This window comes from Brachypodium distachyon, chromosome 2 (genome assembly GCF_000005505.3).
Source record: "Brachypodium distachyon strain Bd21 chromosome 2, Brachypodium_distachyon_v3.0, whole genome shotgun sequence".
Classification (NCBI taxonomy): Eukaryota; Viridiplantae; Streptophyta; class Magnoliopsida; order Poales; family Poaceae; genus Brachypodium; species Brachypodium distachyon.
The window spans coordinates 2,926,409-2,941,964 of NC_016132.3; the positions used below are offsets into that span (position 1 = coordinate 2,926,409).

General features: G+C 47.3%; 2 protein-coding genes across 3 annotated transcripts; both read right to left on the reverse strand.

The window, feature by feature from the left end:
- Positions 1 to 100: 100 nt before the first annotated feature.
- LOC100821711 (protein NETWORKED 4B) lies at positions 101 to 4,853 on the reverse strand. 2 transcript variants are annotated; one of them, XM_014899358.2, is made up of 3 exons: positions 4,695 to 4,853; positions 2,329 to 2,468; positions 101 to 2,149 (listed from the first exon to the last, which is right to left on the reverse strand). In XM_014899358.2, the coding sequence occupies exons 2-3, from the start codon at positions 2,429 to 2,431 to the stop codon at positions 351 to 353; spliced, it is 1,902 nt and encodes a 633-aa protein (XP_014754844.1). In that variant the 5' UTR covers positions 2,432 to 2,468; positions 4,695 to 4,853; the 3' UTR covers positions 101 to 350. The 2 variants fall into 2 exon arrangements, with proteins under 2 accessions (XP_014754844.1, XP_014754845.1); XM_014899359.2 differs by having other exon boundaries at positions 4,700 to 4,852.
- Positions 4,854 to 5,813: 960 nt separating this feature from the next.
- Positions 5,814 to 9,084, reverse strand: LOC100828088. Its single transcript, XM_003569144.4, has 3 exons — positions 8,452 to 9,084; positions 6,991 to 7,263; positions 5,814 to 6,484 (listed from the first exon to the last, which is right to left on the reverse strand). The coding sequence occupies exons 1-3, from the start codon at positions 8,998 to 9,000 to the stop codon at positions 6,167 to 6,169; spliced, it is 1,140 nt and encodes a 379-aa protein (XP_003569192.1). The 5' UTR covers positions 9,001 to 9,084; the 3' UTR covers positions 5,814 to 6,166.
- Between the last annotated feature and the right edge of the window lie 6,472 nt (positions 9,085 to 15,556).

Here is a 15,556-nt window from a genome sequence, read left to right on the forward strand (position 1 = left end):
TACCATTAATAGGAAATGCAAATAAGTTCATACATACATAGGCAAAACATTGACTCGTGTGACATGTCACAGGCTCACAACTGACATCAGTTCATCAGCATTTGAAAGAGCAACACAGCAATCATTTTCACCGACTCACAGCATTAACAAATAGATTGAATAAAAAAGAGATGCCATGATTATCCATAAACTCATTACATAACACACACATACAGTACCAGTAGCTGAAGTAACTAAACAGCACATCTTTACCTTAAGGAGCACAAGCTACATGAAGAAAGGGGGAGGAAAAAGGAAGTTTACATTGCATTGACAGATTGACTTTAGGCATCCAGCAGGCTGCTGACTGATCAAGTTGCCATCACCATTGGCCTCTTGTGGCCCTGCAGAACCTGCCGGAGCTGCTGATACCCATGACGGTAGTGATCAAGCGAGAAGCAGAGCTGCCTGATCGCCTCCCGCTTCCCCTCTGCGCTGTCGAATATCATAAGCTTCTGCTTCTCAACCTCTTCCTCGAGCTCATGCACCTGTGCACGGAGGTCCGACACGGACTGCCGGGCGGTATCTGCCTCTGCGATCAGCTTGACATGCTCCAGGTGAAGCTGGTGCAAGTGGCTGCCCATCTCATTTATCTTTTCATCGCGAGTCGTCAGATCAGTCAGCAAACTAGACACCTTGTTATCAACTGCAGCTTTCTCTGAAGACAATAACTCGAGCTTTGTCTTAAGGTTGTCAATATCTTGACTCAATTCAGAGATCAGCTTCTCACTCTCAAGGGATGCTTCTCCCTTCTCGGCATGAAGTTGCTTAAGCTGCTCCTCTGTGGATGTCAACTTGCCTTCAAGAGAAGCATTAGCTTCTGACAGTTGTAAGATCTCAGCACTAAGAGGGGACTTTTCAAGCGAGAATTTCTCCAAATTATGAGCAATTGCCTGTTCCAGATCCTTGACACAGCCCTCCAACTTTGATTTCTCTTGAAAAGCTCCTTCTAGGTCACCTTTCAGGTTCTTGATTGTATTTTGTAGCTCCACAGTTTCAGCCCTTGAATGCTCGAGCTCCCTATGAATTTGCTCAAACTTGATAGCACGTTCCTCAAGTACTCTCTTCTCATTTGAATCATTCTCCAATCTTGCTTGCAGATCCTTGATAAGTTTTTGTAGCTTCGTAATCTCAGCAGATGAATCATTTAGGCTGTGAGATGTTTGTTCAAGCTCCATAACCTGGGCCTCAAGCTGTAATTTCTCTTGTGACATTTTCACTAGGTCCCCTTCCAGATTCTTGACTGCTTCTTGGAGCTTCTTTATTTCAGTCTCAAGAGTAGACTTATCATGGGAATACTTCTGAGATACCTGCTCAAGCTCCTGCTTGCACTTCTCAATTTCAAGGTCACGATATGAAAGTTGGTGCTCGTAATGCTCAGCTGCTGAGGCCATTTCTCCTTCTAAAACCTTGATAGTGTTCTTGTTCTCCAGAGCCGCAGCTTCCAAATCCTCCTTTCCGCTGGTAACTTCTTTGAGATTCTCCAAACAAGAGACTTTTTCTTCAAGATCCTTCTGAAGGCTGTTGATTTCAGACTGTGAAGCCAGCAACTTCTCCTCAAGTTTTTCACATTGACAGCGCACATTCTTTTCCTCAAGTGCCTCAAGTTTCTCCCTTGCTTCCTGAAGCTCATCTTCTAGCTCAATAATCCGTTCATTCAGTGCATAAGAAACCCCATTGCCATTTTCTTCTCCCACTTCATCAACCTCGGAATCAGATTCAGAAGAAGATGATGATGATCCATCACTACCCTTTTTGGAGATGTCTGAGCTTCCACCAGAACCAAGGAAGACGTCAAAGCCAGCTGCTCTTATTTTACTCTTCTGTTTTGGTGTCTTTTTTTTCTCAGGAGATGGGGAAGTAGACTGTGCCTCAGAATCAGATTCAGATATACCTGAGCCCTGTGATTGTAGAGACGAAGGGATGTTCTTTCGTAATTCCACAGTCACATTGTCGTAACGCTCAGCGAGAGAACGGTACATACGATAGAAATTTTCAACATGAGTGACAAGCAAAGGCCGCCTCTGGTAATACATTTCAGCCTTCTTTGCAAAAGAATCTCCTTCATCCTCGATGAGCTTAAGCATCTCTTTAACTTGCTTATCCATCTCTGTTTGTTCAGAAAAAAAGTTGTGAGCATAAGTACGTTGCAGGATTCAGTCAAAAAAAATAGATTGCAGGATAAAACATCAGAAAAGCACACTAACATGACGTAAAGATCGCTACGCCTGACAAATAACAAAACTATTTCGGTACATAAACTATTGAAGAAACAATAGGACTTGTTACCTTCTAGATTATCAGCTAACCATTTGTTGTTTTTGGGACTAATATGGCTGTCCCACCACCATGAATGGGACTTCTTCGTTGGCATTCTCTGCATGCGCTTCATTCTCACGGGAAATAATCAAATCCTCGCTAATGTAGACCTAATCATGAGATGAAGGAGAAAAAATGAGGATATGAGACATGCATACAAGTTGTGTTGATGGCTCATCTGAAGTTATGATAAAGGGTGATCTGCAGTACTGCAATTATAAAACAAATACTAGGTTAGCTTATAACTAGGTTACTAGAATACTACTGTAAGTATTTCTGACAAAGTAAACAAGAAAGCACGGCCTGAGAACATCCATAAGAAGCACAGGTGGAAACAAAATATCCAGAATCCAAAAAAAAAACATGAACTGTATGAAGTAAGAACTTAACCAGCATTGAAGTAACTTGCCTGCATGTAAATGAATTTAAGGTGGGGTAGTCAAAGTAGGTTTTGTACTGCATATGTACCGAAGACAGTACTGCTTCAATCTATTTAAGAGGATGAGGAAAAGGACGAGGCATGGCAACCTCCATAATGCAGGGACCAGAACAGTGATTAACTACCAAGAAGATGCCGACCATCATATCATCAATGAGAATTGCGATCTTATCAACCAATCATGCGAAACTATTGACAGTGAAGTTGATCAAATATCGTAGGTACCAACGTTAGTTGGAAAACTAATTTATGAACATGTATGGCTGAGACTTGGTTATCGCACAGCATGGTGCAAAAGATGTGGCAACTGCCTGTCCCTTGTTAGGTCAGAGCGGAAGCATAATTCAGTGAGATCAGAATAAATTCAGCCACAGCGAAGGACATCAAATTTGTCCTGTCCCCACGTAGATAGGGAGCACAGGGTTCAAGCTGAAATGTGCAACTGCAGACGAGATGCTGTCAACCTCTATCCAACCAATAAGTTGAGACCCGCCAAGGCTACTAATTTTATTTTATTTTTTTGCTTGTGATCCACAACACATGGCCTGGCTTACACCTGGGTGGCTAGGTGGACACATGCAGTGCAGGCATGGAACAAGGAGGGGCGTCAACGTACGACTACTCGACTAGTAAATTTATTTTGTCAACAACATTTTCCAAGTCGTGCCAAGAAGATGCACCTAATCTTGGATCTTCAGAAACTGTATAATACATTTCACTTCTTGGTGGCAATTTTGACATGCATGTGAAGGTAGCAATAATAGTTCATGAAAACAGCAAGGCATACAAACAAACAAAGCGTTCTTACAAATAATTTGCAAGACCCGCTCACAGTGGACCCAAACAAACACAGCGAGTTCAAGGAGGCCAATTATATGTAGGTTGTAGCTAAAGTTTGGAGCAAAACTCAATTCATATATACAAACGAATAATATCGGTAAGATACACGAATCGGCAACAATTGCAGTTGCAGGTCCCTTCATCCGAACAGTTGTCAGTGAGCTTATGGGCACATGCACCAGCCAAGGTCCACCTTATTTATTAATTTTCATCTATTCCTGGTGTACAGCTAATATGGTGGGCACTAATATGCATGTTCGAGAACCAACCTGGCGACAATGAAGTCTTGCGTAGCCAAAACTTGCATTCAGTCAAGGCTGATGTCTGCAAGGAAGGCTCTAAAATTTCAGTTGGCTACATGCAGAGACCACGGGCTCCTGAAGGTGACATCTGAGTAACCTGAAGGGAGTCTTTTATGTACGAAATAGGATAATTGAAGTAGAAACCTACTAGCATGGATTCATGGTAATCTAATAGGGAGGGCGTTTAAATGGTCAGCTTAAGCCGGGGAAAGAAAATACTCCTACATTTCCTTGTTTTCGCGTCTTGTCGAACCATCAACAGAAATCTAGGAATCGTACTAAAAGTCTACTATATCCATCATTACGCCATCCCCCCCAGCGGCGGCACCGTGGAGTACATGGAGATGGAGTGAACACTAAGCGAGAGTGTGCGACACATGTGTGCAGGAAATCAAAAATCAACAGACACAAGCAGTACAGCACCCATCGCCATCTCGAGCGGTTGAGGGCTGCCACAACGAGAGGAAGAAAAAAATCGAGGATGAGACTTGCAACTAAATCCCGCGGATACGCACGCACGAAGAACTCGGCCGCCACAACAATCAGAAATCAGTGCAGATAAACTAGCGAGACCGAAACAGTTCCGCCCAAGGAGGACGAAAACGAACGGGGAACCGGGCCGTGCCGTGCGTCTCCTTGTCCTGGAAGCCAGCAGAACACGCCTAGATTGCCGCCGGAACAGCGGCCCCCACAGAACAGAAAACAAACAAACAGGCAGAGGCAGACGGATCGAGGCGAGGGCTTGAGGAGATTACCTTACCGGAGAGCGAGGGGATCGAGTTCAAGCGAGGAGCCTGCTCCTTCCCCTACGACCACCGCCGCCGCCGCGAGACGGGGGAGAAGAGGAGAGGGGAGGAGTCCGACGGAGGCGGCGGACGGGGAGCGCTCGCCGTTGAGAACCTGCTATAGAACGCAGAGGACTGCCGCTGCTTTTAATACGAGACAGCGGGCTCCGTGGTGGGGACGGATGAGCAGCCCCGCGCGAAATGACGGTACTGCCCCTCTTCCGTGTGTACTAAGATGTGGTGGGTGGGTGACGAGACGCGTTGGGGCCGCGGGGCAGGCAGGACTGGAAGGTCAATAGAGGTAAAATTAAACGCGTGGGCTAATCCATCGGTTTAGAGTTAATTAATGCCGCGGTGGCCTGAGCGAGCGTGAGGTTTCAAGTTTCGAATTTTGAATGCCCAGTTACGTGCGCGCCTGCTGGCGCTGCATGTGGACACTTGGGAGATGTCCAGAGCCAAATTAACGGGGAGAAACAGAAGACAAGGGCAGACCGGGAAATTCGGAGGACAAGGAGCGGGAGGCCGCCGTCCTACTCGCTCGTCACTCGTCAGGCGACAGCGTGAGTGCGGTGCGGGCCCCCGTGAGCAGCGTCGCTTGCGCCAGACGGCCCGGCCCGGCCCGGGGGCGTTTGGAAACCCCGTGGCGGGAAGACGAGTCCCGCTCACCCCGTGCATTATTATTCTGACGTGACACGTCCGCTCCGAAACGTGGGACGCGTGGGGAAGGCAGACGTCGCGCATGCAGAAACGTCGCCGGGAAGGTGCAGCAGACGCGTCCAAGGCCCGCCTACTGCCTGGACACAGCATCTTGGCCGTCCATCCGGCATCTAACCAGGGCAGTCCCCACCGCGATGCCAGATCCCCATCGCTCGACTCCTCGCCGGTCAAAAACCTGCGACGTGAACAAAAGCACAGCCAGACGAGTGGACGATAGTCGGCCATCTCACTTCTCAGTTATGCTCAACCACCTTCTGCATGTAACAAATACTGTCTGCCTCAAAGGTAAATTGTGACTTCTCAGAAAACAGAATGCTGAGGAAGTCCACAAAAGATGAAACCACAGCAGCACCTGGACTGAACCAGACTATCAGACCAAACTAACCAAGAATACAAAATGTGGCGAGGAGCATAGTTGCGTAACACATTGGCTCAAGGCATCTGAAAGCACAACAGTGGTCGTCAGCAGAAAGAAGGCTGGCCATCATTCCATCAAACAGCCGCTAAATTACAATGCACTCCCAAGTAATCCGTTGAGGAGCAGCCGAAATTATTACTCTATCGACACGCTGTGAACGGGGTGAAGGCGAAATCGCCTCTCCGAAACTCAGTTGCAATCTTTGTCGCCGTGAAAAACGCTGATTGCTACATTGTAAAGTGAAAGGGGGGCAGAGAGAGCGAGAAAAACGCACAACAAGAACAAAGGTGTGTAGTTAATTGTTGTGTCAACTGGCTTTCTCCAGCTCGGCTTCTCGCCGGTGCCTCTCTTTGGCCTCCTCACGTAGTCTGTCCTCCTCTCGCCTCAAAGCTTCGGCCGCCTCTTCCTCAGCCTCCTCTCGCTCCCTGCGCTCATCCTCTTCGTCCTCTCTTTCATCTAGGTAATCAAACTCCTTTTCTGCAGCCATAGCCTTTACTATGGGATCTCGCAGCTCAGATATCAAGCCCCCACCCACCTTGTACTCCTGCTCGTCACCGACCAGGAATAACCGCTGATCAGGCCCTGTCGCCATCGGTATGTCAACAGCAAGCAGCTTCATGTCATACTGCAAAAGAATTAGAGTAAGGTCAGAAGACGTGCTGTCACTGGGACACTAATACTACTCAATTTCTCAAGCAGGCTGCAATCTTATATTAGTTCCCTTCACATATTACAAAAGGCAGTAGTTTCTGAGTGGCAAGGGACAGAGAAAACTAGTCGGATACAGAGTCAAGCAGGGATACATGTACTATGACCAGCTGAAGAAAATCGTTCATTTTCTATGAGCATAAGATTGTGCCATTGATTTCGAAAAAGAAGTCAGCACTTTCTCTACTTGCATCAACAAGGAAGAACAGGGGAAGGAAATATGCTCGGTTTAACTCTACTTGCATCAACAAGAATAGAGGAAGGAAATATGCTCAGTTTAACTCTACATTCGCAACAACTGATCAAGCTTCCTCCCACTAAACGTCCAGCACTTCTATTATATTGTGCATGCATTAGTACCAGATTGTTCAATCTAGAGGCACTGAGGTATAGTTTGGTGCAAAATAGAGAAGAAAAAAATACCTCTCCCTTTTTCTTCTTGACTTCAACACTTACAAGACCCTTTCGTTCTGATCCTTTGATGGGGAAAATAAGAAAGCACCGTTTGCCACCAACTTTAAATTTGAAGTCCTTTAGTTTAGGACCCCCACCAGACATAACATATGCTCTGACGTCAGTACCAGTTAAGGGCGCACCCATGACTTCAAGGATTGCAGCAGATGTATTGAGCTTTGTCATCGCAATCCTGTAAACCTTGTCAGGATTTATGGAGAACCTTGCACGTGCGTACATACCCTGTAATAAACATAGACAGTTGAAATAATTTAAGATCCCAAAAGAACAACACATCATCTTTCAAGCAAAGCTGGACTAAAAAGCTTAGATTATCAATTGCACCCTTTTATGAGTGATCAACATGATAACACGACGGAGGAGAAAACAAAGTATCACACAAAATTGGCAATACAAGCAAACTAGTTTTTGATAATTTACCAGTTTAAATGCCATGTGCAGTCAAGCTCACACTTCCTTGATATTACATACTCTGCCACTGCACCTCAGCAGACAAAAGATTGTTCACCATAAAATTAGGCCTAGGTCATGAGCAGCCAAAGTGATGAGGTCCTCTTTGATTCAGAGGATTTTCATAGGATTCGTAGGATATAATCCTTAGGATTTTTCATATGTGGGTTGTTTGATCTGTAGGATTGCAGTCCATAGGAATTTTCCTAGGTCTCCTTTGTACTCTATTTCATAGGAAAAATTCTATTCTATAGTATTGTAATCCATACAAACTTTCCTATGGTATTGATTAAGACCAGGAAAAAAACCTAATGGTTTTCCTATGGCGTGCATTTTTTAAATTCCATAGGATTCAAGAAGGCATGATATCGCAATCCTACGTCTTTCCTAATAATGCATTCTAGAATTGTGTGAAACAAAGAAGCCTGAATTACTATAGAACCTATTGGCACAAAATGAGGTAAACATGGACAGGGTATGGTGGTATTATATATAAGCATGCAAATCCAGTGCTTTGACTTCATGATTAACTGCTACTGATATATCTTTTCAATAGTTATTACTTTTAGAGGATACTGGCTCTCCGTTTGTTGCCCTATATGGTAAAGCATCATCTGCATAGCATAACCGTTAGATCATGACTACAGTAGCCAGTGAAGTTGGTTCTATAACAATCCGAGGTTAATGACAGAACTACAGTAATGATAGACTCATCAGAGTGAAGTGTTGCTTTTTCTTGGGTCGACGGACGGTGTGACAATTCAGGGAGCATGACATATAAATCACGATTTCAAAGAGAGACAAAATAATGGCATCGCATTTCCCAGGATATGAAGTTACCCCGAATGCTTCGACAAGTTAGATCATGAAGTATCCCCGGAGTACTACTTTAATCTCTTAACAGTGTGTGCACTATACATCATAGTAGCTAGGCCGGGAAGAGGAAAGAATAGCACTCACAGCGAACGCGACCATGGCGGTTGCAAGCGCGAGGAAGCCGTACTTGGCCATGCCCTCGGAGAGCCCGACGAAGGTGCTGGCGATGCCGAACATGACCCGCCACAGCGCGATGCAGACGACGACGCCGCCGGCGCCGACGAGCAGCATGTAGTTGCGGCGCCAGAAGGCCTCTACCTGCAGGCCCACGGCCTCCCGGTACCGCGACGCGGCGCTCTTGGCCGCCTCCACCGGCCGGCCGAGCCCCTTCACCCCCTGCCCCAGCGGCGCCTGCTTCGAGCGGCCGCTCGAGAACGACCTGAACCCGCCCACGAGCCGCCGCAGGGCCGTACTCTGCTGCTGCGGTGCCAGGAGGTTGTGCCGCGGTAGCCTGGCCTCGGGGTGCGCGGTGGTGAAGAAGCGGGAGGCCGCGGAAGGGGAGGGGAAGTGGCGGGGGGCGGGAGCGGAAGGAGCGCGGAGGGCGGCGGCGGGGGCGGGGCATGGGCGGAGGAGGAGGTGGCGATGGAGGGTGTGGAGGGATCGCCGCGACGAGGAGAGCGCGGCCGCCGCCATGGGATCGAGATCGGGGGCTCTCAGGCGCAGGGGAGGAGGGGGAAGGAATCAACGGAAGGATGATGGTCTTGGTCTGGTTAGACTCGATAGTCCAGAGCGGCTTGGACTGGCAGGAAAATTCATTTCACCCGGCCATTTCCGCCTGAATTCGTTTCTCGTTTGTCTAATCATAACTTGCAAAGTAAGAAAAATGGTGTTTTTCATACTCCGTATAAGTTATCTCTCGTTTAAGTTTTGATACTTAGTCAAGTTTGAACTGAATATTAAAACTTCACAAAAACATTACCGTTGAAAAACTTCACAAAAATCATCTTGCAATGGCATTGCGATTTGTGTCCGGTAACTGTACAAGGCTTTCTTTTTTCGTTATTTTGCCGATTCTTCGAGGCCCAACCTATGTTTGCCCTGTGGTATCATATTGGCGTCAAGTGAAATTCATTGTATATAACATGGTTGATTCTTAATTTAAGTTGCCCTTCGCCCACTGTTCTCTTTCCATTGTAACATACTACTGGAGTATGTTGTTTCCATTATGTGGAACGGAAAATAGAGCATGGTTTCAATTTAAAAAAATTAAGTTGTCCCACCGTAGTGGGGAAGGATCCAGTGGTGAGAGCACCGAGGAGTAGGCGAGTTCGAGACGTGGTTAGAGTTGAGCTTGTACTTGGCTATCACCGGATCGTGATTTTTTTTTCAGTTACACTTGTATAGTTAGACGCTACTCGATATTTTTTAGGAAAACACGTAGGCCCCACTCGGTTTGAACAATTCTTAAAGGGTTTTTACATGATTTCAATTACTATGATTTTTGTTTCCTATATGCACCATTCGTTTCATACAAATAGAGATGCTAGATTTCTACGGATTATTCTAAACATTAGGTGAGACCTCACTGAAAAATCCTAAAGATTGTAGTGTGCATGACATTCATTTCTCTATTTTTGCTATTTCTACGATTTTCAAAATCCCGTGAACCGAATAAGCACATATTGTTCTTGTGGGGTTAGGGTATATAGTTCTCTGAACTGGTTTTAAGATGGAGCCCACCTCCATACTTTTTTTAGACGGCGCCACATAGATGCTACACTGTTCGTCCATTGTTCTCTTGTGATCTTCTTCATTTTTAACCGTTGTTGTATAAAGAAAGGAACCGGTGAATGGAGTGAATTCCATTTACTAAAAAAAATGTAAATGAGGTCATTTGTGATAAAAAAAAATTGTTAAATGGGTCAAAAAATGGAAAACTCACTAAATAAGATCAAAACTGTCAAAACAATTGGGACTTGCGGGTAAAAAATTGAAATTCCCTCTTTAGTAAAAGTACCCCGTGGAGGCAGACGATGCCTAATCGGTATTAGGGTCCGTTTGTTTGGCTCTTAGGAGGTACTCCAACGGATTCTAGGCCTTATAAGCTCGCGCGGCTGCCGCCCGATCTCCCCAATCCACGGCCGCCGTCCGACGCTGCCTGGGGGAGACGAAGAGCCACGCCCCCCAGAGTCCTCCCCGATGACCTGCTTCTCCAGCTGGCCTCGACGCCCCTCCTCCGAGCTGCGTTGCCCCTCCTCTGCGCCGGCCTCCTCTCCCGCTACGCCACTGCTGCGACCTGCGCCGCGGCCCTCTCGCTAATCATCAGTGCCCAGCCGTTTGGATCTTGCTTCTTGCAAGTTGCAGCATTTTCCCTCAGACACGTACAGAACTGTATTGGTGATTTGTTTTTTCTGTACATACGGTGCCATCCACCTTATTGAGCAAGTAATTTGTTACCTATAGATATTTTTCCAATGTACCAGTATCTCGTTTGCAAGACTCGAATGTGACTATATGAGTACACTAGGATTTTATTATCATGTACTCCCTCCGATCCATATTGATTGTCTCAAATTTGCTCAAATAGGAATGTATTTATGCCTAAAAAGCGTATAGATACATGTAATATTTCGACAACTAATATGGATTGGAGGGAGATCTACATATTTAATATACACACAGCGTAAAAATGTCAAATTCGGTGAAATTCACGGCTGTAGCTGGCAGGCACAGCTGATTCTGGAATCTGCAGCTGTAAAATCTGCAGTTGTGGAGCTCCTGCCCAAACAAACACAACCTTAGTACTACTACTAACAAATAAATCTAAGAAGCGTTTGCCCTGGTTACCAATCATGATGCATCGACAGCACTGGTGCAAGCAAAACGAAGAGATGAGAAGTAGTAAGTACAGTCCAATGTCAGGCGGACGTGTTGGTTACTTGGTTTGGCTCGACCGGCTCGTCCGAGAGGGAGGGGAGGACGGGCTCGTGGAGCAGCAAGGGGACGGACGCCGCGGCTGCGAGGGCGGCGCACCCCCTTGGCAGGAACAGCTGTACCGAGCGAAGCACGGTTGCACGGGGGCGTACGCTAATACTGCGATCGGTCGCCGGCGCTCGCTTGGATTAGTACCACATCGGTAATTCGATCAAAGCGCGACGGGTTTATAAGCTGGACTCCTGCCCTATGCTTCGACGCCACGGATGCATGCGCGCCCATCAGCCGTTAAAGATGCCAAAGAGCACAACCTAAAGAGGCTTTAAAGCCCAGCTCGTGGCCCAGCACCTTGTTTGTGCGCACGAGACCCAAGAAAATATGCGGTGAAAAGATCTTCCCCGAGAGCGGGATGCATGGTCGTAAAAAAAAAAGTATGTTCCGTGGTTGGCATGTGCTAGATATTGACACCTGGCCTTTTGCTAATTTTTGTAGACAAGTAATATGGATCTTAATTTCCTAAAAATTACCTTTGTCTAAATTTACCTCTTTTCTGTTAATTATCTAGATAATTTCCTAAAAATTACCTTTGCAACAGCGAAGCAAGAGCAACGCTGGATTCTTTTTAACCGTTGTAGTAGTTTTAGAATCCAACGTCACGGGCGGGATCCAAGGAATCTGTACTATGGCTTGACGGCTTGTCAGGTGAACAAGGGGCCTGCACCTCCGGGCCCCTCCATGCCAATGATGGTTTCGTTGTACTTCTTAATCATAAAAGTTACTTGTAATTTTGGGATCTATTATCCTTGTGACTGTAACGGTTCTCCAGTTTGAATAAAGTTACAGAATATTTTTAAAAGAAAAAACAGTACCACCCATTGAAATTGTTATTTCACTTCTGATTCAATACACCTCCTCCTCCAAACTAAAACACAAGGATGGTTCAGATTGCACCATACCCCTTCGGTAAGAGGGGGGCATGATGGTCAAGTTATAATTTGTAAAACCGTACGTACATAGAGCCCTACGAACCCATACATATTGCAATTAAAAAACATCCATGCTTTTCCTAAAAAAACATGCATGGTGCCAGCAAATTCATATACAAATTATGAGTCAACAAATCGTTGGGTGGCACATGAACACATATTTCCCTTTGAACGATTGATGGATGCCTGGAAAGGTCGATGGGTAGCACATGAACACATATCGATCCATCTTCCAGCAACGGCCGTGGCGGCTTCGTCCAACGGCAGCCTCTCGAACGTCGCAGCAGCAGTGCAGGGCCACCACGACGCTGGGCGCGGCGGACTGGCGCTAGGCGACGTCGGCGGTGGTCCTGGTCCCGCGGAGCACGCAGTCATGCACATGCCGCGTGGCCTGCGGCAGGAAAAGTGGGCGATGGACTCGGCAAGCTGGGGCTTCGGCTTGTTCTTAGACCCTGGGGCCTGGCCCCGCGTGCGCCGGTTCAGGCGGACCGCCGCGGTGGGCTCGTGCTCGTGCTAGTGCTCATGCTCGTCAGCAGCCATATATCAGAAGATTTTGGAGGCCATGTTTCTAGGAGAAATTGGCGTTGATACAGGCTGTATAACAACGGTTGGAAGGGAAAAAAAAGAAAGCAAAAATTTGGTAGGATACGACATAGGAGTGGACCAAAGCAAAAAGACCACATACCCTTTTGAGATTAGGGGAGAGGGTGCGTATTGAATCAGGCCTCTTAGGGGAGGGGGACGTATTGAATCAGGCCTCTTGTTATTTACTCCTTCCGTTTCTAAATACTTGTCACTGTTTTAATTTAAACTTACGACAAGTATTTATAAACGAAACGATTACCTATCGTTGTTTCTTCCTTGCTCGTTGATCGGCATGGTCATAACAAGCAGTAGCTTGTGAGAAGGTGTCTCTAAATGTGATTATAGAAGAAATAATAATGTTCGGCAGACGTAGCGGAGTATCGTTCTTCCAAAATTGCCGAAACCTGTCTCACGCCGTCTCAGGTCAGCACTCAGCAGCGTCAGTCACATGGCTTAGGGCCGGCCCCTTGGCCGGTCTCCTCCCGGCGCTCTACTCCCACTCCCTCGCGCCGTCGACGCTCGTCGCTGATGCGGTGTGGTCTGGCGGGCTTGCCCTTTCCCTTCAGTGCCGCCTTACCGCCGCCGCCGGCCTTGAACTTGATGCCCTCCGTGCCGCGCTTCACGATGTCGTGCTCTCGTCGGGCCGGACCGACGGCGGTTGGGGCGCGCGCTGCCTTCTCCGCGGCGCGTGCCTACTGTCTACGCGCCTCGCAAGGTCCAGGTCTTCTTTTGGATCGCTCGGTATGGCCACACTAGGACTCGCGTCCTGCTGCACGCCAGGGGCTGTGCCCCCTCTCCGTTGTGTGTCTGCTGTGGCAGCTCCCGGGAGGATCTCCACCATCTGCTGTTCACCTGTCCCCGGCTGCGTGGTCTCTATGCTGCCCTTCGGCGTGGGCGTGAACCGTCTGGGCAGTGCCCCTACGTTTGCGTCGTTCTGCACCGCTCTCCGGACCTCCCTGCGACGCTTCCCGACGCCGGTAGCTAACTCCTTGGTGCTGCTGATCCTCTGGGTCATTTGGAAGCGACGGAACAGGTGTGTCTTCGATGGCGTGCGTCCCTCAAATCAGCAGCTTGCCGCCCTCCTCCTTGATCGCCTCAAGCTCTGGGTGCACCGCTTCCCTCCCTGCCACTCCGCCTGCCCTGTAATCCCTTGGTGCACGTCTGTGTGTGAGATGTTGCGTTAGGTGCCCCCCTCCTTAACCCCTCTCTAACTGTCATCGTTTCGTTGGCAATTGTAATTTTCGTTGCTGTATTCCCCCGTATCTGCTTTAATATAAACGTTTCGAGTTTCAGGTGCCCCCCACCGTTGATGGCTAAAAAAAAAACTAAAGCGCTCATGCGTGTCCTTCGTTCTTTAACTAAACGGGACGCCTCCGTACGTGGCGTGTATCTTGTCCACGTACTACGTACGTGTCCGTCGGTCGTCAGAGACTACAGTCGGTGTTTTGATTGCAGAGCGTTGGGTTCAGTTGGCAGGCATTGAATCGAACCATCAACCATCCATGGATCAAAATCTGGAATGGGACCTGGATCTTGATCCTGGAAGCTGAATGCTACGAGTACCTGTATCTTCTCTCTTTTTGCTTCGGGCGCGCGGGGCAGCTTCCTCTTCCACGAGACCACGTACGATGCTCTCCCGTCAAGAAGAATGTCACGATCTTAGTGTTAAAGATGGACCCTTTTTTGACTCGTGCTCGCTCGCTCCAAACGACTGGCTGCCAAGATTTCGTGGGCAGCTTAGTGGTGAGCAGCTAGCAAGAAGTTGACACAGGACTCTTAACTAGAGAGGCGAATTCCGGCCTTCAAAAATTAATGAAGACAACCTCGTGCCGTGTTCACCAACCGTCATGTCTCGACGACGTGTCATTGTTGGTGGGAGGAACGAGGGATATAATAAATCAAGACAAGAGTACTCTTGAGAGAACCATCAGCGCCAGAGTGCAAGCAACCACTGGATCAAAATTCAGAAGTTCACAACCATTGTCGACCGTGTTGCTTACGAACTTACGTGCTTTGGTTCGTCTAGCTCGTGGATGGCTCGTAATTAACTGTACGTGCCGTCGTGCACAGACGTTTGAAGACGATATATGCACATCGTTCTTGCGCAAAGAGGTGGCCACATGGCGTGCAAAAGAGCATACGTAGTACTTGTATCAAGGGATAAACACCTGATATCAGAATGTTTACTTACCCACGCGACACGCGTTATGAACAAGGAAATTAATCAAATGTACATGTGTGTTTTCATCATTCATGGTCTCTCTTGACATATTGTCAGACATTACTCCTCTTCTCCTCTTTCTTAATACGGCCATGTGGAGGGGTAGGGGGCTTAGTACGAGATAGGTATTACGTGTTGTCTCCATCTTGATCATTCAAATCCTTCTCTCTTTTTTAAACATTAATATCCATATCGATGTCCATGTTTCGCTATCCAACGAAGAGATTCTTTGTGGGTTGTGTTTGGCGTGCCACGGCACGGAGGATAAGCTACTAATTAAACTGGATAAGGCCGAGCAGCATACTAAACTATGGGTACCACTAAACTATAGAGTACTACTTACATGTTAACAAAATAATGGTCCACTGATATGGTTGCTAACAAGAAGTGTTCGCTTTGGTTTGTTTGTATTGGACCGGCTGTGTCACTCCATTGGACATGGGAGCTACTTGTCCGGCCAAATGTGACTCAGAGCTCGCAAGAACTCACATAGGATAGTCTCAGAAACACTGCAAAGTTCAAG